Source organism: Nipponia nippon, unplaced genomic scaffold (genome assembly GCF_047370975.1).
Source record: "Nipponia nippon isolate SJK-2023a ecotype South Korea unplaced genomic scaffold, ASM4737097v1 scaffold_5, whole genome shotgun sequence".
Classification (NCBI taxonomy): domain Eukaryota; kingdom Metazoa; phylum Chordata; class Aves; order Pelecaniformes; family Threskiornithidae; genus Nipponia; species Nipponia nippon.
The window spans coordinates 28,044,205-28,067,294 of NW_028262369.1; the positions used below are offsets into that span (position 1 = coordinate 28,044,205).

General features: G+C 37.1%; 1 protein-coding gene across 3 annotated transcripts in view; it reads left to right on the forward strand.

Annotated features, from left to right (window-relative positions):
* Positions 1-23,090, forward strand: part of FAF1 (Fas associated factor 1) — a 177,196-nt gene that overhangs the window by 124,633 nt on the left and 29,473 nt on the right. For all 3 annotated transcript variants that reach the window (XR_015698574.1, XR_015698573.1, XM_009461274.2), the window contains exons 13-15: positions 4,636-4,790; positions 18,478-18,614; positions 21,208-21,296. Coding sequence is in view for 1 of the 3 variants with exons in the window: in XM_009461274.2 (XP_009459549.2) it covers positions 4,636-4,790; positions 18,478-18,614; positions 21,208-21,296 (381 nt within the window). In the remaining 2 variants the exon portion in view is untranslated. The remainder of the gene's footprint in view (positions 1-4,635; positions 4,791-18,477; positions 18,615-21,207; positions 21,297-23,090) is intronic.

A 23,090-nucleotide genomic window follows, 5' to 3' on the forward strand; every position in this document is an offset into this window, starting at 1 on the left:
AAGCCTATGGTTTGTAGATCTTGTTTGAGTTTGGTTTTAATTACTGGATATTCTTTGCATTATATAAGATATCACAGCAAGTTCAATTGATTGAAACAGAGATACAACAGTATAATAAGATCAAATATTTGGAAGATGAAAGTAGACTAATTCAAGCTTAAAATAAAACACTGCTTTACCTGGGAGAGTGGTTAGCCATTTGAACAGCTTACCGTGGTTCATATGGATTCTCCGTCACTGATGGTTTTTTGATACTAGATGTTTTACTGAAAAATAAAATTACTGAAAGATTAAATTAGGAATTAGTTTAGGGATATCTTATGCCATGTATAATACAAAAGGCCAGATCAGAAGACTACAGGAATCATCTCATTCTCACTTTAGGAACCTGTGGGATACAGTTTAGTTCAGATCACCTTGGTGTTAGAGAAGGTTTGCATTCTGCTTAAGGAAAAAAGATCGTCCGTGATAGAGTAGCTGTGTCCAAGAAGGCTGATCATATGATCTCCAAGATCACCTTAGAGAGGTGGATCAAATTGTACACTTCGAAGGCTTAAAGGTGTACAAATGTGTCCCTTTGTTCATTTAAATTAGATCTCACTACATAAAACCTGGAGGAAAAAATGAAGATTCGTTAGTCTACCAGCTTGAAAGAACATTCATGCCTCTAGCAGTTGTTACATTGTGAACATTTTTGTTTCAATTATTGCTTGAACTTGTGAACCTGAGATTCAAAAATAACCATTCAGGTCTGTGTTTTTGCTGACCCTTATGACTGCATCACTATTCTCATTCTAGTTCATATTCTTCTGAGGTATCGAAGTTATTCATGTTATTAAGAACTGGCTCATAAAGATCTCTCATGAACTCTCTCATGAAGATCTGTGTTCCTTTCTGCCTCAGTGCCAGCCCTTCCTTCATTTCTTCTAATTCTGTACAAAATGCATTAACTTTTCTGAAGTTCCAAAATGCAAAAATGGCCGGGTGGATGGCATAGCCATTTTGGTATGTAGGACAGATCTTTAATGTGTTTGTCTCATGTGTGGGATTGTAAGTGCATGTTAGATCTCTTGGTCAAGTGCATCAGTTTATGTGGCAGGAGGCTGCTGTTCTTCGGCTGATGTGGCAGAGAGGTTTCATGGTGCAAGGCTACAGCCGGGAGGACTGTGCCTCTCAGGGGGCTGCCCTGTTGCAGTACGGGGTCCGTCTACAGCCCATGTTTCCTTCCAAGGTGCCACATGCCAGGCATATTCCATCAACAGATCAAAATCAGGCAGGAGAGGCCTGCAGCGCGTCGCTGCAAATACATAGCGGTGGGTGTGAGGCAAGGGAGCAGAGGCACGGCTAACTGAGTCTCATGCGGTCTGCATGCAAGAGAGGTTGCAGAAAAAAATGCTAGAGGTCTGGATTTTTTAAAGTATTTAGATAGCCAAGATGCTGAAAACAGCACCTCTTTCTCGTGGCCCTTTTTCCTCTGAAATAAAATGACCCTTGGAGCTTAGAGTTCAAGCTTTTAGGACCTTAAGTCTTATTGACATTGATGAGACTTACACTCCCGAGTATGTTTGTAAATCCAGGTCCCTTCTGAAAATTCCAGTGTATGACTGCCTGGTCTTCAGCATCCACCTACTGTGAAAAATACATCTCTTGATGGCTTAAGTTCCTGAAGTCCTTAAGGCCTTTGGAATTCCATCAGCTATTCAGTACTTAGAACCTTTACAGTATCCCATACCTTCACAGGGACTAGTAAAAGTTCTTCCCCATCAGATTTTTTTCTTGGTTAAAATTTTATGCTAAGCATGTAACTCCTAAGTCATCATATTTTTGAGAAATCCAACACAGAGCAGACTACTGCTGCATTAGTAGACTTCTTTTATGGAAGTCAAGACTGTTCAACAGTTTAGTAAGCCTTTTTTATTAGTATTGACTAAAAAATTCCCAGTATTAGTCATCATAGAATCCTGATTCAAAGACTTGAAATAAAAACAACAAAAACCTGCTTATAAATATATACTACCATGGGTTAGTAAAAAAATTAAAAAACAACAACAACAACAAAAAAAACCCAACAACAAACCACAAAACAACAGCGGCAACAACAAACTCCAAGCTGTGAGCCTTTTGCAATAATGTATTTTTCCAAGGAAAAAATATCCCTGACTTCCACTAAGATTTTTCAAAATCATATTTTAGCACTTGCTGCCTCTTTTCATTTGTCCTAGCAGTACGCCTATGCCTGACCTTAACATTTTGGATGAATTATCAGACACCAGTTGAGTCTTTTATATGTGATGGAGTTTAGTCTTTGCATGGTGAGACTTGTTGATGCAACAAAAATTACATTCACTTGTAAAGTAGCTCAGTGTAAACATCTATTGTGTATGTGCCTGTTCTGTTTACTAAAATTTGTCCCTAAATCTTTAAGCCTAAAACTGTACATATTTTGAAACATTCCGTTGTATGGAATCTCATATTTAACAGTTTCATGGGGTTGTTTCTTTGGAAGTAAAAGTGTTTCTCAAGAGCCTTTTTTTCTATCCGCTCCCAGTGAAAAGAGGAGAGCAAAGCCATCCGCTTACCACAAAGCAGTGCCACCACAAAGGAAAGATTAAGGGTTTAGAGAGAGGTCAATGTGGGTTTTTCTCTAACTAAACACTTTCCTAAAGTTTCCTTGTGGAAAAAATAATGAAGTCATCTCAGAGTTTTTAAAGAATTTTTATTTCTTTTTCACCGTCTGCATTCGCTTGTCTTCTCAGCATGGATGTTTAATCTTTCTAGGCTTTGTGAATTGGTCCAAATGAATAAGTGGTGAGCTGTCTCTCTAGGAGCTAGAGGCTTATTCTAAGGCCCTAATCACTGAGTAAACACATCTTTGCCCTCCCTCTCTTACAACTGCTATATAATAGTCGAGATTCTAGCACAGTAACCTGGATATTGCAGGGATCGACGCTTTGAAATGCAGAATGGCTGATCCTTAAAAAAAGACAGTGCCTGATCTTCCCCTGCCTCTTTCTTCTTTTTAAATTAAATATCACCACAGAAATGCTGTTTTATTGCTTGATATTGTGCATCAGTGCCCTGGATTTTCAAGTTTAGTTTCAGTCAACATTGTTGGCTGCACTTATGTGGATCTCTGCATGTTGGGCTTATTAATGGCCCTTCCTGGCACATGTGTACGTGGTTCTGAAGCACATTTAAATTAAATTAGACAAACATTAATGCAAATTACTAATCCCTTTCCCAAAGTCTAATGTTCAAATGTATTCTTCTTTTTATAAACAGTCATTAAGTTTTGTCCAAAACCAGCATATGAGGTGATAGCCATACAAGTTTTTTACAAAGACAGCTTGTCTCAAAATTGCATCCAATGTCTTGCTATATCAATACACATCAATATCTAGTGTTCAGTGTTACTTCTGGTGAAGAGATTTGAAATTGTTTTAAATAAAAGTCTGAAAATAGCATTTACCGTATTGTCTCAGCAAATATGTTCAAGTAGGATTTTAAAATAAAGTAAGTAATATATATGGGTATGGGGGAATGGAAAGTTGTAATTTTCTGAATGGTATTTATAATTCATTGCATACCAGATATAGGATCATGGTCCTTAACTAGCTCATAGCTTCCCCGTGTTTTTCTCAGTCTGCTTTCTATCTTTACGTACACATAGACTGACTTTCCAAAAGGTGGTCTGAGAGTGTCATGGGGACACAACACAGCTCTATCCTGCTGGCAGTGAAGCTCAAATATTACTTGACAGGGTTTCAGAAGAACATGGCACGGAATATTTTGTTTCAAGAGGCCACAGACAACATCTAGTCTTTGCTAACATTGTAACTACGATGAGCATATCAGCGCTCACAAACCTAACGTGAGATTTGATCTATGTCTCCCGTACCCCTTCCATTGCGTCTTACACATTCGCAGTACTGGGGCAGCTCCCTTGCTCCTCAGCTCCATGAGAGATGTAGTCAACTGGGCCGACACATGGGCTTTTGACCAGCTACACATCGACTTACGAAGTAGGTGAGAGGCTGATGTGCTGTGGGCCTCCTCACATCGTATGACTGGATGGTGAGCTGCTAAAACATCCAGCATGTAGCATTGCAGGCTTTGGGACTGTAGGCAGCTGTATTGTTACTTACTCATTTTCCTCTTTATTTGGCTACAGATGGGTTGATAACAATATACTGTAATTTTTTAAGGTTGTTTATAATTGCTTTGTATTGTAGATGCTGTTGTGTCAAGAGGTGTGTTCCTTGCTCAGGGAATTGTTCCAAGTGTTATCTTTATTGGGCAGAAAGCCAAAAAAGTTCACTCATTTCTTAAGCTAAGTCTTAATAAGGGTTTTGTTTTTCATTCAAATGTTGTTATTTTCATGTTCTAAGCATATAATACATCGTGTTTTGGTACCCAAAATAAAATATTAGGAAGCATTGAGAAGATTTACAGATTTGGAGGGATGAGCCATTTGACTTGAAATGTACTGGGTTTTTTTCCCCTCTGTGTGCATGCTGAGATACTCGGCACCCTCAATAAACACCATAAGGTGTACCAACACATAAATCTGCAGCAGTAATTTTAAATTACTAAATAGCCTCAGAAAGTTTTCACTGATCTTTTGTGTCTTTTTAGAGAAAGCTTCTTGCTATCTACCTCCACCATGATGAAAGTGTACTAACCAACGTCTTCTGCTCACAAATGCTTTGTGCTGAATCTATTGTCTCCTATCTGAGTCAGAACTTCATAACCTGGGCATGGGACATGACAAAAGAAGCCAATAGAGCAAGGTAAGACTCTTTGGACTGTGAGTGAAGCAGCTTTTCTCTCAAGAAAGACCCTTACCTCTGTGTATCAAATCTTTTGTTGCTTGATATCTATTTGAACTAAAAACTTCATGCTCGTTTGTAGCTGATCAATAAAGCTGTGCTGGCTGACGTTCACCGAGAATTGGACCATCCTTGTTTTCATTACAAAGTGACTTCGTATTCCTGTACAGGAAAAAATAGTTGAAGAAATTATTTCTTTTTTTGTTTTTTTGTTTGTTTGTTTGTTTTGTTTTTTTCCTTCCCAGTTTAATTTGCAAACAGTTCTAGGAACATGTCTTCACAGTTTTGCGTTGCAGTGCCATAATATTATGTGACACTAATTGTATGTACGTAGCTGTAACTGCATTAGAACTGTCTGGGATAATAACTACTGTTGTTAATGAAAATCTTCTTAAAAATAACATTTGTGTGATAAATTAATATTAAAAACAGATTATGCAAAAAATTAGAAGCTTGCAATTCATATGAACTTTTTTGAATTACAATTTTCTTAGAGAACATTCCTTTGGTAATGTTCAGATATTTTGATAGGTTATAATATAATAAAAACTATCCTATGTCTTAGAGAGGCCATCATTTTGCTGATGAGTAAAGAAATTAAAAAACTGTAGATTCCACTTCCTTCTACATCTTTTGTGTGTTAGCAACAAATTTTCTTATCTTTATATTAAGACCTCTCTCTCCTTTAGTTATTTATCAGTTGATCATAATCTATTGAAAATAATGATTTTATGATTATACTTATTATATTTAGAAATCAGACTTGTTTGTTTTCTAACTTGGACCTTATTTCATCACCTTTATTTACACAGGAGACAACTGCTTGCCAGGATAATGTCTTGCATATATTACTATAATGAGAGTTATTCTAACTTTTGTACCAAAGACGCAACAGTCATTTGGGCTGGGACAACGTTGTCACTTTTTTACACAATTCCATTGATTACTGAACAATGAAACGTACATATTTATGTTTCTTTCTCTTGTGGCTTGCTAGAATATCCATTCGTGCATTCCAATTCTTAAATATGTAAATTATAGTTAATATTTCTTTACTGAAAGTGGGCATGGAGAACAGAACAATCTCTTTTTCTAATACACTTCTTAAATGACACTTGTGTTTCACCGGAATTCCTCACTCGACCTTCTGCATTTTGTCATTGGATGAATCAGCAGCTATGTTCCTAGTTTAAGTTACTCTAGAGAAGAGTTAAAGATTATGGAAAAAAGCAGTCACAAAAACAGATAAAAAGTTTTTTTAAAAAAGAAAAGAGAGAGAAGAGAGAGAGAGGAAAAAGAAACATCTAGGTTCTTTCATGGGACCAAATACATAGACTGGAAAGTTGCTTAAGTCTTTTGGTATTGCCATTCATGGGCAGTAAGGAGCCTCCTCCTTTTCTTTTATCCCACAAGTTGGTGTAGAAGGAAACACTATTTCTAAACCATCTGTAGTGGCTAAGTTCAGTTGACTACCTGCTGTTCTATTGTTCGCTTTTCTATTTAATTCTCTAGTTTCTTTTATTTTACAATGACAAAAAATTGCAGTGTAGTTTCTTTTGAAAAACTGTGTTTGAGGGGTTTTTTATGACTGACGATCAACAGCCATGTAATTGCTTTGTTGTGTTTTACTAAAGAAATCTATTAAGTAGCACAACTTTGATACACTAGTAATAAGAGTTTGCAGGTTACAGAGACACCTGTGGTGACCAAAGCGACAGAAGCTGCTTATTAGAAAGAGCCTGTACAGCTGTGTCCTATTAACTCCTTATGACACTTCTTAAAACACAAAATAGAGGGCTTGTTTAAGGCTTTATAGCTATTCTCAATGAACATAGTCACCGATTGTGCAGTACGATAGGGTTTTTAAGCCTTCATTTTTTGCTTTCTATTAACAACAACAAAGAAACTGTCATATTAACAGTGAGGTCAAAAAATAGTAAGGGGCAAACAAGGCATGCTGGCTGAAATTAGAATAATTTCTCATTTGTGTTTAGTGTCGCATCCTGCTCCTTAAACTGTGATTTCTTCAGAGGGGGCATGATGCTTCCTTCTCCCTTTGGAAAGTGCCAATGCACTGTGGGCATTCCCATAAATAAATACTCGATACTTCTGTTTAATTACTACCCTTCATTATGTGACACAACAACAGTGGTCTTGCGGCCCAGTCTGTTCTGTATCCCTATGAATACAGTTGCACATAGCTTTTTATTTGAATGGTGAGAGGACAACAGCAACAACAGAAGGAACTGCTTTTTGCATACCATTGTAGCCCCAGAGCAACTTATTTGTGCAGTTACAATTGTATTAGCGGAAAAGCCAGGGTGGGAAGGCAGAGGAATCAGGCCCACTTTATTTACAGCAATCAATAGGGACACCTCAATGTCAGTAGTAAAAGACAGGTTTTCAGTACTGTGGCATGGCATGAATAAATTCAAACAGATAGAAATACTTTCCTCACATAAGCCAAAAAATCTTCAGTATTCTGATATTTTTCTTGCTCTTTGCTTTCCTCTTTCTGACATCTATGGATATCATTCTGTTCCAAAACCAGTCTTAATAGTAGTTTCCTTTTTTCTCATGAATGAAACGGGGGTCTGTCCTGAACACTGCAGAACAAAAACAGCTCCAAAACCTTGTCATTTTTCCTGATTTTTAGTATGTTTCTCGGTTGACACTGATGTAGGGATGTGCTTTGAATCCTGCGTTACTGTACACTAGCACTTTTCAGCTGGAATCTCTAAATCTTGTTCTTCAACACCCATTGCAATAGAGTGAAGAATGTTCTGTAGGTAGGACTGGAAGTAAAACGCTGTGTGCAAGCGCCAGGGTAACTGTTAGCAGTAGTGCAAAAGCATAAGCATTACGACTTTGGGAGTCAGATTTTTAAAAATTTCTAACTACACACATCCCGGACTGTTACTTTGTCAAACTGAAGGAGAACTCTAGTTAGTACAGTTAATAGGATGTTTGTTTTGGCTTCCACAGCTTTTAATTGCCTCTGACATAAGGTTTGCAGGAAAGGGAGCAATTACTTTGGATAAGTGCTGCAAATTATGAATCTTTTCATTACTAGAATAAAAAAAAGCATTCTAAAAGGGACAAAATAATATAATAAAATAATTAGCCTTCATTTAGGAAAATAACGTGGTGGTTTTATAATACTGTTAAGGAATCTATGTGAAAGCTTTATCACCTGTAGTTTAGACTTTAGTTTAGTGAGCAACTTTTTGGAATATTCTTGTAATTTATCATAGAATCATAGAATACCAGGTTGGGAGGGACCTCAAGGATCATCTGGTCCAACCTTTCTAGCACAATCTAGATGAGATGGCCCAGCACCATGTCCAGCTGAGTCTTAAACGTGTTAGCGTAGCGGAGTCAACCACTTATGTTATCCATGGTCAAAGGAGGGAAAAAACCCACAAAGCTACAGGTATATCTTTTACTTTGTTGTTATATTCCATTCAATTTGGGGTGAATCATGAGCTTAAAAAAAATCACTGTTTCCTTTCCTTTGCTTGCTATGGAGATTTGCTAGCATGCCACTCCGAACAGCAGAAATATGCTTATGGGAAGTGTCAGGGCAGTAGCAGTGGTGTTGACAATTCTGGCCCTACCTTTTGGTCCGAGCATGTGGCTGCAGCAGCTCACCAGCTGCGTTGGGCCATCGCATAGGCTAAGCAATTCCTCAGGTTTCCAGAGAGGTTATGGGATTAGATAAGCAGGCGAGCCAGACATGAGCAGCTATAGTTCTGGCACTTTCTGACTTCAAAGAGTTGACTAAATACCATTATTCTAATATAATTATGTGCATGCGTATGGGAGGTGTGTATCTATATATACATACGTATGCAAGCACATGCCTAACTATTTTTGTTAATTCATTAATATACATTAATATAATATATTTGTATCCAGGACAGCTATATAGTGAATATATATACATACATATATACCTGCACATGCACACATACCCTTGTGTTTGTACACACAGCATTTACAAACATAGATTATGCATAATATTAACAGATTTCCAATGTACATGTTTGCCAAGCAAAGCAATGCCAAAACCATAAAACAGTGACTCAAATGTCTGTAGCAGCTTTTTAGCTTTTGATATCATTGCCCTTGGGCGCTGTATTTCAAGGTGTTGCCAACTCCTCTCAGCTCTGATGACAGGTACTTGTTAGTTTTAATGTTCAAATGATAGTTTTTCACTTTGCTTAAGCTTAGGAAAGAGTTAATTGACTAAAGTGCTTCTCAGCAGCAGGTTGTCTTCACCTGCAATTTCCGTCATCAAGTAATTAGCCATATTCACAGTTGCTGACCCTTAATACTAACCTACTGAATGATGCATGCCTGGATGAAGACCAGTTGACCATATTACTCCAGCTCCCCAATCCTATTTGATCCTTCAGCAAATATATTGCAGGTGTGGGGTCTGTGAGAGCTGGACTTGGTGAGTTAATTTCTCCCTGCCTCTTCAGGAGTGACCGTAGATTCTGTATATGTTGCTTGCAAAACTGTTGGACGTGTTCTTTGGGCACTAAATCCTTAACAGGTTTCACAGAGCAGTGTGAAAACCTTTTCTATTGTATTTTGCAATATTTTATTTAATTTACTTGAATAGCAATACAGTGCCAGTCAATAAAAACAGGTCAAAAGTCTAATTAATGTTTTAAAAATAAAGGTTCTCAAACACCAGACGAGTTCGTCATTTTCTGTATGGTTTGTTTTGAGGAGGAAGAGGAAAGAAGGTGAGGAGGGAACCCTTCTGTTCCATGATTACATCCCACCCGCTCATTTTCTCCTTTTCTCCTTTGCTTTTGATTTTAGTGGCTTTCTTAACAGAATGTCAAGATCAATTTGCAGCATGGTTTAACTCAAGGTTTGCATTCTGCCAGCAGCGATTGTCCTAACGAACAATGCCGTGTGTTCTTGTAACTTCAGAAGCTTTTAGAAGGCTCATGGCAAGGGCAGCATCTAATGACTTTATTAGTGTAGGGTTTCAAAATGGGCTCGGTAATTGTTCACATCTCTTTGTCATCTAGTCATAATTACTGCATAGTATTGTTCGGGGTTGGACTTGTGAATAGTTTCCTAATAGCACTGAAATGAAGAAAAAAGGAAAAGGATAAAAGGTGATTGTCTCTTTAGATGGAGAACAAAACAGCCTGTATATAGATGATGGTTAAACTGTTTATTATATACCCACCAGAAAAGGTAAACTATCCCTGCTTAAATATTTATATACTTCAAGGTAATTTCATGTTAGTAGTCTAAAAATGTCCAAATTTGGAAAACTAAAAACCAGCAGAGAATGCATTTTAATCTGATCGTGATTAGTAAGATATGGATGTCTCTGTAATATTCAACTATAAATAGAAAGTAGTTTCTCTGATGTGATTAAGGTTTTCAGTGCATCATTTTATATGCCTATAGCAATGCTTTAAGGTCATCTGAAAAAAAAAAAATTAAAACCACAGGAATTATAAGTCCCCACTATAAAACTATATCCTAAAGCAAGTTCTATCCCACTGTACTCAAACTACAGCATAGTTTATTAAGCTTTTTGAACAGAAGAGGTGAAAGATCAAAACTCTAGTGTCCTGTGCAAAAGAGGTGAAGGCAGAAGAACAGGTAGTCAAGACAGACTTGTTGGGCTGCTTTGAGGAAGGAGAAAGAAGTCATTCATAGGTCCATCTAAATACAGGAGTCCACAACTGCACCAGTGAAGTCTAATGCTGGATGGAACTGAAGCTGTAGAGAAATTCAGATGCATCTATGTATTTAAATCAACCTTCAGAAGAAATCATTGAGCTGGCAGAGTCAGAATCGTTTGTACCAAAACTCAGCTGAAAGGTGTGAATGAATCTCTCTGGTACTGCCAGGTGTGCAACTGGGACAAAGCTCTCTGCAGAAGTGCAGGTGCCCGTCCTCTTCCTTTAGGTTAGAATGACTTGGCTTTGACCTCTGTGCTCTCCTTTTTGTCACCGTTCTGACTGTCTGTGGGTCTCAGAGAGCTGCAAATAACAGTGTTCTGTCCATGCTTGGCCAGAAGTTTCAACTGTACCTGCGTCATTCCTGATCTTTGGTGTGAGGGAGGTTTTTCAGCGTTTCTCCATAACCAGTTCCAGTACTTGACTTTCACTGCCTTAGGCAGCTCACACTAATATTTAACCAAAGTTTCTCTTGCAGCAATCAATGACAGTTGTATCTTGGTCCACTCAGTAGACAATGAGGTATTGTCTTCCTTTCTGCTGTTGTGTTCTTTGGACTTAAATGGTGCTATTTTTTCCTGCAGTTTTCTTAGACTAAGCAACGATGATTCCTTCAGCCTTTCCTTGTAGTTCCTTTTGTAGACATTTCTTACTGCAACCTTCATGTGGCCCTTCTGTAATTGGTCCACACCTTTACTGATGCACTGTGCCTAAAACTGCCTTCTCAGTGCTAAATACAGAAAGAGGATTATTTCATGTTGTACAAACCATGCTTCTGTTTACTCACCCCAATACGATGCTCGTCTTCTGCACATCATGACTTTTCTTCTTCCCTTACTACTTGATTCTTATTCTGTACTTGTGCAATTGTTCCTCCTACTCGGAGACTTTCATTGACCTTGTCGAATTGCATTTTACTTGTCCAGGACCTTTCTCCGATTTGTGAAGATTAATCTGAATTCTTTGACTGACTTCCAATGTGCTTGTAGTTTCTCCCACTTTACTAACATCTATAAAGTAACTAAACATACACTCTGTTCTTATCTAGGTTATTATTAAATCTACCTGTAGCAAGCCTTGGGTATTCTTTAGCAAATCATATATTACATGCCTTTCTAATATGATAGGCAATAATCAAAGCTACCACTGATATGCAAGCACGTCTTGTGTTTTCCATTTTTAGTACAGCGTTTTAGCAAGGGGTCCAGGTATATTTTATTTATACTTTTACCAATGATTTTGTCTGGTGTCCAGTGGTATCCGAAAGGATGGATTAATGAGTTTCTAGAGGGATGTGTTTTAGACTAAACGGGGTTATAAAGTATTTACCTAATCTGTTTGAACCTTGCAGGATGAAATTAGATCTTCCATGTTTTATTAAGAGATAGATAACCCACTCATCTAGGCTTTACTCTCGCATAAAGAAAAAGTGGATAAAATAATGCTTTTTACATCTAAATCCCTGGATATTTAACGTGTGGATACTAAAGAGGATATCCACGTCATTTCATTCACACTGCTTTATACATCTGTAAACCATGCCTTGTATCTGTTGCTCATTTGCCTTTGTGTTTGAGTCAACAGTTATGACCCTACCAATGTGGGTAAGACAATAACTCTGTATTATGGAGACTATGGATAGCAAACTTATTTTAATACACCATTTCATGAGCTCAGCTTTTACTTTTTTAAAAGATGTAAATACCTAATTCAAAAATGTTATTTTTACATTAACATTTTAATGAGTCTTATGTTGACTTTGCACAGTATATAATTATTAAAAATAATCAGAAATCTTGCATATTTAATATTCATCATTGTTTTCTTCATGCTCAAGAAAGAAGTTACATTTTTTTCACAGACATTTCTAAAGTTTTAAAGTTTCTTAACGTAAGGTTGGCCTTGCGAAGTATCTGACCATAAATAAATCACACTTTTTTGGCCCAAAATTATCCTGGTTGTGGACTGAACACCAGTTCAGACTGAAAGGGACTAGATATTTTAGAAGGGGTTATCAGATTTTGTCCTGCTGCTGCTTTTTGAGCAGGACTTTCAGGCTGAGATGATATAGCAAAAAACATCTCCAGTGCAGCCTTTCTGTGAAAAAGTCCTTTGCAAGAAGCATAGTAGGCACCATGTGCCAAAGGGCCTAATTTTAGGAAGAACTTTTCCAAGGTTTTCCCACCAGTGTGTAAAAATTAAAAGTAATTATAGGAATACTTATATGAGTAAGACTGTAACAAATAACCAGATCTCTGTTATGTTGGTAAAAAATGAGGAAAAAAGTTATCTAAAATCCTATGCAATTGTTTATTTTAATAGATTTTGTCCATACATTTAAAAGCAGAGTTCTCTCTGTATGGAAGAGAATTTGCCCTTCAGTGCCCTAGACAAATTTGCTAATACAATTATTAATTAACGTTAAGGTGCTGGGGAGAGTTTAGGAAAAGCAAAAACAAGGGAGAGGTTTCCATTTTTGTTTGAACGTACAAAAACATTCAAAATGTAGCATCAGGTGTCCCTCTTTGCACATTCCAGGAGCACGCTACAACGTACCATATGCAGCTTGCTCTGCATTAGTTTGCTTCTGCAGATTTACTTGATTAACAAAAAAGAGCTAGAATTAGCATTTTAGATTTATTTACTCTTTCTGCAACTATATTATGCCATGACTGCTTGACATTTTTATTTTATTCATAACGTCTTGAGAAGATAGATGAATTTGGGGATGTATGCAGAGCTATTTGTCCTATCAGATTGTATCATCAGTTTGATTCCAGTAGGTAACTGAAAATTGATACCACAATGGAGGACAGGCATCGAGTAGTTAATATTTGGTTTTGGTGATGACTGGTATGTGGTGTCCGTGTCTTTCAAAGCTGTGCCAGTTGCCACTTTTCTGAGTGGAAAGAGAAAGGAGACTGAATTCCTCTGCTCTTTGAGAGTCCTTCTGCTGGATCAAGGCCAAGGGCAGCAGGCAGCGGAGCTGCTTTGCGCTGTGATTTTTAATGGAAATGCAGAGGACTTTTATTGCTTATTATCATCAATTCTTTGCTAAGTTCTTCCTTTAATTCCTCTTCAGTTCTTCAGTTGTTTGTTAAATTCTTCCTCTACTAAGTAAGAGTAAGAATCACTTTGAACCAGTTCACATTGGGAAATAGAACATGACAGTTTGGGAGCTGACGAACATCTCTGCCTTGTGCTCCCTTTAGGGACTGGGCACCAGGCATGCTCTTAGCTTACTAAATTGTTTAAATTGAAATAGTAAAGGAATATTTACATTTTTCTAAAGTATTTAGCATCACAGCTTTTTTGTTTGTTTGTTCATATTCGTGGTGTGGTAAGGAGGGATCTTGCATAATCACGGATCCAAACTTGACTGCAGTAGAAGCCCACCCATATGAATAACAAAAATGTGAAACAACATAATACGTGAGCAGGAGATACATAAAGAAACAATGAGATAATACCAGTCATTCTAATGATAAAACACCTCCTGTCGGGAACAGCTGCCATCTCCCACCTAGGGCTTGGCTTTCTCCTTTGGGCTCACCCCCCCCCCCCCCAAAAGGCAATACATATTTTTGTGGTGTAAATAGGTATCATACAGATCAAAAGCTTTCCAGAGATCAAAAAATATTGAGCTCTGAGATCAACACTTTTGATGATCAGCACTTCGGCCAGAGGTGGCCAATTTTGTTGTTAAAAATTAAAAGCTGCGCGTTCTCACAAAAACATATTATTGCTAAACCCCAGCATTTACAAAGTTCTACATAGCATATCTGAGATCAGGAGCTATGGTAGACCACAGACTTAAGTTGTAATAAGTATTCCCTTTGGTTTTGAGACTCAGTAATATTTTAAACTTTTTTCAGTAGATTTTTAAAGGTGTTATTTTTTCATAATTGCCTCCTAGGTGCTTTTTTTAAGTAATGTTAAATAAATTCCATTTTATGATAAAATTACAAAACAGGTATGCCAGGAGTGTATTTTAATATAATGTGTCACATATTAGCTGGTAGGGAATGATAACATTCTTCTCTGGGAAACTAATGTGCTACAAACTTGGTAACTCTTCGCACAGGTTATGCACATGGAGGGATAACTGCTGTGCAGTGATCAGCAGCCCCCCAAATTAACATCTTCATTTCACCAGAATAATTTTTCCTGTGTGCTGCTTTTAACTAAGGAGTGAACTATGTCTAAGAATTAATACCTGTTCAATCTACATTTAAAAAAATGAGTTTGTAATTTTTTTAGGGTTTGTTTCTGTGTTTGTCAAGCCATGCTCAGTGTCCATGTATATTCTGTAGCTTTAATAACTGCTGGTTTCATTGCTAGCAAGTCATGAAAGAAGTAAAGAAATGATGCTCTCTGCCAAAACTATTACTTTTCTTGATGAACTTTATTCTTGTATCTTTCGAGACTTTTTTTTTTAACGGATTTTTCCTTCATAAAATGTTTTTTTGCCTTTCTCATATTTGTCCCTCCTTGAATATTTTTGTAATTTAAAAATAAAAGGACTAGTAGGGTGCCATTTGCCCTCCCTTTCTGGCAGCCTTCCTCTATTTCCACTTTTGGTTGGAGATCACAGTAATCTAGTGTGTTGTGGAAAACAGTTCTCCCCAGAGGGACATCTGGCTCTTTGATGCACTCCACAGGCAGTTCTCTTGGCAGCTCTGGAGATGCCACTGAAAGATCTGGCACACTTCTCTTTAGATGAAAGTAAGAAAATCCCTTGTTAGTGATGTGCAGAGTAAGATGCTGGTTATTGCATCAAATTGTTTTGGTCCTACTCACATACTTCTGACAGTAAATATTAGCACAGAGGAGATTTTTTTTTCCTGGATATGAATGTGGAAGAAAGTAAAAAGATCTGCAAGTATGGAATCAGTAAAGGCAGAAAAGGAAAAATAATGCAAAATTAGTTAAGTAGTTGCAAAATCTATTAAAAGACATGAGGAAAAACTGAATGGGGATCATGGATAAAAATTTAATTCCTACCCATCTAGTAAAATGAAAAGAAGAGACATTACGAGTAATTGCTGAGCACTTACGACTGACCTGGCGAAGAGCATGTGTGTGAGTGAATAATCGCTGGAGTTACACTGTGTAGACGATGGAGATTGCTGCTGCTATCTCTTTATTCAGTGTCGCATCATTTGACTGCCTTTACATTTTTGTTGGCTTTACTACATTTTAGTTCAACAGACAAGTGGGGTCTTACTTGGTTCCAAAGGGCAGAATCTATTTTGATGGATCGTGTTAGTGAGAAGAGTTTCTCGTGTGTATTCGCTCTGCTCTGAAGATACGCATTGATAACCACCAGCTGGTCATTCATCCCCCACGAACATCCTCATCGCAGCTGCCCATGCTGCAATCTCGACATTCATTATTCAAAGTTGGAAGTGCTGGGAAGAAGAGTTGTTTCTCACTCCTCCCCCAAGGAAGGCAAAGGCTGCCTGATGGCAGCGGTGGCAAATCTGTGGCATTCGGGTCAGAATTGGCATGTGCTGCTCTTGCAACTGGTACATGAGTGAGCTGTGGCCACTCTCCCTGCAAGCTGAGCAGGATTGCAACAGCAGCAGCGGAAGGGAGGAGATTTGCAAGGGCAGGGCGGATGGCACCAGGGGCTTTAAGAAGTGGTCCCAAGGAAAAAAAAAAAACCACTGTGATGGGAGATGCTGGCATCTGGCATCTGTTCTGCTGTTACTCAACCAAGAAAGTATGTGTACCCTTACAACAGCCTGTCACGACATGCCATCTTCTGAAGCCAGGGAGCTGAAACCTGTTCCCAGCCTTGATTATAGAGGACCCCGAGGTATCATAGTCTGTTAGGTTTTATGTGATCAGCTAGAAGTTCTATGTATAAAAATTCATCTGCTGGAAAAAAATATTTAGGAGATCTTTTAATGTACTGAAATACCTACTTAATTCAGAATTCTCTGCGTACAAAATCCATACCTATAAAAGCGTATTTTGAGACTGAGTTATGAGTTGACTAAATACAGAATTAATTAAAAAAAACAAAAACAAAACAAAAAAACCAAACCAACACCTTTGACTATTACAAGTAGTATTGTAATAGTCTCTGAGTTTCGTTCCTTCTAGCAGTATTCTCTCCAGCACTTTTTCACCTCCAGTTAAATATTTTGTTTTCACATGAAACTTGAGTGCTTTTCTGCCATGGTGTGTTGAAGACTGTTAAACAGTTTTAATAACCAAGTTTCAGGAATTCAGTTTAATTGACCCCTGTCTTTATTACTTTCAGGAGTGAAACCTTGAGCGCACATAAGTCATTTTGCCGTGAAAGATTACCACTGACTTCTGTGAGGCCAAGATTTCACTTATGTATTCCTACCTTGAAAAGTAAAAATCAAAAAAACATTATTTAGCTTAAGAGTTTATATGTCCAGACTTTATGGACACTTCATCTTATCTTTACCAAATGGTATGTCTCTACGTAGCTATTTCTGATATAGCAGTCCCTATTTGGCATTTTTTGACATTGTCTTTCTGTGTGATTGTTCTGAATTGCAAAAGACAGAGAATCAAGGAAGCAAGGAAAGGTATTTGCCAGTAACATTTATGGCTTTGAAATACTCGCTAGCTACCCCTGCTCATTGCCTTCCATCCAGCTATGGCCGTAGTTATACTACAAATTGTCTCTGGGGAGGGTTGTTTTTTGTTTTTATACTTCAGGTGCCTCAAACAAGCCCAGTGTTGTACTCATCAGGCTTATCAATTTTTAGCCATTTTATTAGATACAATATGTATTGATTAAAAAAAACTACAATTTTGAATCTTTTCAGTATCTTTGAGAAGAAATGACTTGGAGCGCTTGACATTTTAATGCAGTTTGTCTTTTCAAATAGATTTGGCTTCTAATGCATGTGACAACAGGACTTTGCTCTTCAGTTAGAGCATACATTTCAGAGGAGTTGTTACCTAAAATATTATCATAAGGCATAAGAAAACACACGATTTAAGTTGCCTTTCATGAACATAATTAAGAATTAATAAGCCTGTACCAGTGGCTAGTCCTCAGAATTTCCACTGTTTTGCCTTTTGTGACCCGTGTTATTAAAAGTCCATTATTTTTACAGACTTTATTAAATTGGATCTTATTAAAGCATTCTATATTTGCATTTGGTCTTTCATAATTCATTATTATTATGACATTTACTTTTTACCATCAGATCTGAAAACATATCATAAGCTACCCTTTTCTCTTGAAAGAAATGCTAATTTCAAACAGTCCTCTAATGGAAGAGAAAAGCTTTATCAGTTTTTTCATTTATTCAAGATCGTGTTAAGAATACTAATGCTAGACTTCTGTATGCTAATATCTGAGAGCTTTTTTGGTCAAAAGCTTAGAATTATTGTTTTTAGACCACACTGTGAAGTATGTCACTGGCAGGGCACTAGTACAAAAGAAAATGCAATTCTGAAGTACCGCGCTTTAATTCTATGACTGATAAAAACAATTTCTTGATCTTTCATTATTAAATTACGCTTTCGTATGAAATTATACTATTTTTATACTTCGTCACGTTTACCAGATTACGGCTCTACTTAGTTTCTCTTTAGAAGTTTCTAACAATTGATTTAGCATGATTATTTAGTGGGAGTTAGTTTTGAATTATAGCCTGGAGACTAGTGTAACAAGAAATGGAATTCTCCATCAAATAAATCGCTGTCTCAATCAGTTATTGTTTTGATTTAGACAAGCTGAGATCTATCATATTTGTAAATATTCTCATAATTTCATCATAAAAAGGGAGAAAGACCTCTAGAATTGAATGCAGAAGCCTGGATGTAAAACGGTAGATAACACTCAGTTAAACTGCTGAATTTAGCATAATTTTTTTTTTTTTAACTAACTTCAAAAACACCTCTACAATGTTAACTTTTTTTTCCCCACATAGGTTTCTGACGATGTGCACTAGACACTTCGGGAGTGTTGTTGCCCAAACAATTCGAACTCAGAAGACAGACCAGTTTCCACTTTTCCTTATTATTATGGGAAAACGATCATCTAATGAAGTATTGAATGTAATACAAGGTACAGTTCTCACTTTATATTAAAAGTAATTCTTATGTGAGTATTGAAACTGTTAGAAGACATCTTTGCTAACGGTTTCTGAGATGTTCAGAATATGAATTTATTTCACACAAGAAACTTTCAGTTGCCATGGTGTAAATAACTACTATTCATAAATGTGTTAATTGACATAGTATTAGAGATTGAAGTTGCCATGACTGTAGTAAAATCATAGGTTAAGTTTTTCAGGTTTTTTTTTAAAGTAGAAGCCAAATCTCCTAAATAAGGAGCTACACTTAGTTTACCAAATTTATATCCATTCCAGTTACTGATTTCCAAAAGATTTTGGCTCTGCTTTTTGTGTAGTGCCAGAACGCGTTTAGTTCTCTGTGTGTAGTTCCTTGTTAACATGTGGACTCCTGTTGCATGTAGTGGGCTAATATTTGAACGTGAGTTGCTTTTTCAGACCTGCCTGCAGTGTTGAGACCTCAAATCAGATAAGAATTTTAAGTTGCTAATATAATCTCACATAAATGAAGCTTTCTGGCTTACATGAGCAGTTCTTTCTGGCATAACCATTCCTCTGATTTCACTGACAGCAAGATGACTTAGATCTGGAGTGATGCCCTTTGACTGCTGTTCTCAGTAACTCTTCAAATTAAAATACATCAAAGCATGGCTGCCTCTCATTTCTTCTGCTTTCTCCACAAGTTTGCCTTCATGACACTGTGTCCTCATTTATTTATTGCTTATATCTTGCAATCTTTATTCTAATCTCCTTATTTTCCTGAGGAAGTTCAGCCTTAGGAAATACTGCCTTTTGCAGACAGCATTACTGTTTGTTTCTGCATATGGGATTAATCATTTTCTTGAGGAATCTGCATTGCTCCTTCCTATGGCCAAAATTGTGAATTTTGCACGGATTTTGTCTTCTTAGTGCAAGGTACAGCATAACACTAATTCATGGCACTTCTGTCACTTAGAAAACTTACTTCATACAAATAACCTTATAAACAGATTTTCTTGTTTTTATAACTCTGCAGCATAGTTCAGTATGTGTATAACTTTAAGCACCTGTGTTATCCCACTGAAATCAGTGGTGCTTAGTGGCTTAAATTACTTAACTGTTTTAGCAACTTGGTGACTCAAAGTCATAATATAATGCAGCTTTGTATTATAAAATAATCCAAATTATTTCATTGCTTTCATTAAGTTTTAATGATTTTCCAGGTTTTCTGCAAACAGTCTTGTGAACTATACTAAACTAAACTGGTGACCTATTGCAGCCTTACTTAAATTTATCTTTTAACAAAAATCAAGCGTGCTGTGCTTGTTATTTTCCCATGAATTGGGACATTGGTATCTTTTAACAATATGCCCTCAAATGAATGGTAGTCTCTGAACTCATGCGTGTTGTAGCATGCGGGATAACATTTTCTGCTAAGGTAGCAAATGCTAGAATGAGGAACAATGAGGGCTTTTCAGGGCTGGGTGAGAAGGCATGTTTACAGAAGAGATACAACGATATAGAAACTTAAGTCCCAGTGGCGTTTATTGAAATGCAGACTCTCTAAGTTTGCTTTCAATTTTTATTTTTTCCTGGGGTTAGAAACTATGGGGACAGTTTTGTTTTCTTTAGTGGTACTGTGGCTTCTGGTTAGTTTACTCCTTTACTCCTTTGATGAGCATCACCAACATAAATCTAGCTCTTGTTGGTATTGTCCTGCAAATGTCCAAAGACTGTTTAGGTTGGCAGGTGTTAAAGAGTTCATAGTTTTAGACCATTTCTCGTGGTCTAAGACCTTTTAACTACTGTGACAAGTGGCTATAATGGGTAGGCTAGTCTTCGGTTTAAGAAGACAAAGCAAAGACTGAGTGCATCTTGGTAAATTAAATTAAACTAATCTTGCAGTCTTACTGAAGACTGGAGGCACACTGGTAGAAAAATGTGAGGAGGTATCTATTTTCCTATGCATGTGCTGTATGTCTTGATATATATACACAGATGACTGACTTTTTCGCTATTACTAGCTTTACAAGTTTTATCAGAAGTAAATACACTGAAGACAATATATTATAATATTTGAAGTTTTACTACTAGTTATACCTGAATAAAAATGCGTGCGCACACGTCCATTCGATCGCTGTATTCTGTTTTTTTTAAACCAGTCCACTTGGATGCTGCTGCCAATATCCTACCTTTTGTTACCTGACTAAGCAATTGCTTCAGTCTCCCTGATTATACCTGGGAATTCTAAAACTGTAAAATCAATTTCATGTCAGGGAGCCCCAGATATAGGAAAGGTTATAAACCTTTCCTCTAACGTCAGTGATTGAAAGAAAAAATAGAGTTATGCCATGCAAGCACAAAAGCAATTGTTCAGATTTGAACCACATAAAATGTTAGCCTATGATCAACATTTGTTTGTAAAAAGAATTTCGAATTTTCAATAAAAAGGCAAACTAAAAGCATTCTGTTGAGATACTTGCATTTTCTACTCTGTCTTTTTTTTTTTAAAGTCTGGCTATTTCTTATGAATTAATTCTAAAATGACTTCTTTTTTGTTTAATAACTTTAATGATATGAAGTTCAGCTGTCTTCCTTTGTTGCTAGGTAACACAACAGTGGATGAGCTAATGATGAGGCTGATGGCTGCAATGGAGATCTTCAGTGCCCAGCAGCAGGAAGACATAAAGGATGAGGTGAGCATGGAAAGTTACTGCAGATACCTACTGGCTTCCACAGATCACTGGGGATGCAAAATTAACCAGGTGTTTCTTTAGCCAATGAAGTTGGGTATGATGTGTTTTAGTGTCTCTTCCATCATCAGAGATTAAAAATTTTAAGTCTCATTTGTGTATTTATTTGGGTCTCTCAAAAAAACTCCTCCATATTGGCTTACTGCCATTTTCAGTTTGTTTCCTTTTTCTGAATATTAGTCATGAGTAACCGTTTACATTTACAGTGGTATTATAGAGCTTACTGTGCTCATACAAGGAAAAGACAGTCAGGTTTTTTCCCAATGACCAGCTTCAAGTCATAGGTATAAAACAAAAATAGATTAGCTTGATACCTTACATATATATGTTTAAAAGGGGATTGAAAAGCAACCTTAACCAGAACTACGCTAGTACTGAATCACCATTCAGAACAACGCAGAATGGGTAAGTGATGGCAAGACTTTTCAAAAACAGTGTTTCAATTACATAGAGGTAGACACAGTGAGGTATACAGCTGAGAGATGTTTATCTGTTACTCTATAAATTGAGAGTGACATTTTGAAGTAATGAAGTACTTAGTTAGGAATTTATAATAATAGGTGTGTTGCCATTCAAGATTATTCTTATCCTGTTGTATAGACATTGATTGACAATGATTCACTAAACACATTCTTTACATTTAAATCTTGTATCTCATTAGTATGAGATTTACCGATTACAGTTATAATAATATGAAGGCACGGTATCCGCACAATATCTGTAGTTCATTTTTTCTTCTTTATTTATGCTACCTGTAATTCATTGGTAAAGAAATTAACTTTAATTTTGTTAATACTGAACACAAATTTTAATATGAGGATTACAACAAAAATCCAAGGCACGATATAATTGAATTTTTCATTGCATTTTAACAGGAATATGTCGGGTATGGGTTTTTTTAATGCTTTAATAAGAAGGTAAAATTCACATTACAAATGAGTTCCAAGAAAGGTTCAGAACTGGAAACTATAAAAGCTGATAGAAATGAAGAAAACAGAAGGAAAGAAAATGATATAAGGGCAGAGAGAAAAGAGCAAATAAGGGATAGGAGAAGGAACTAGAAGTAGGAGTTGATAGGAGTGGAATAGAGGGAGGAACGGGAGACCAGAACACTTGTCCAGAGCTGCGGATATCCATATTTAGGGAAGAAGGTGGGGGCAGGTCAGATAGTGATAAGCCTCCCCTAGGAGGATAAAACCAGGGGGATTTGCAGTTGAGAAAAATCTGAGTGTAAGGGAGACAGAGCTTAAAGAAAGAGAAGACTCGGTAGCCTTGAGGCCATGATTGCAGAACTGGGAACTGGCTTCTGTCCCCTGAGCTGCTGGGGGTGCTTCCCTGGATGGCCAAGAACAGTGACAGTCCAGTGATGTATGTCCCCCCAGTGGTGATACGGATGTCTCCTGACTTCTTACTCTAGGTGCTCTACTTACTCTAAGTGTGTAGGGAGAATGGAAAATGAATTTTTATACATTCCTCTAAAATCTACCGTTGTCCAAGTCTTCTGTAGTCTTTTCTCACATTTCCTGTTGTTTTTCTGTCACTGAGAGCACCAGTGACATTTCTTCCCCAACGGGAGTTTTTTCTAACACACTTTGACATTCAGAAAACTAATGGAAAATTTCATAAACTTTGGGGGCAGGTTTCCAGATGCTATGGGTTCTATACACAAATAGGATATTTACTTATACCTTGGCTCCACTTGTTACAAGCACACTGAAAAGGTGATCTCCGACACCT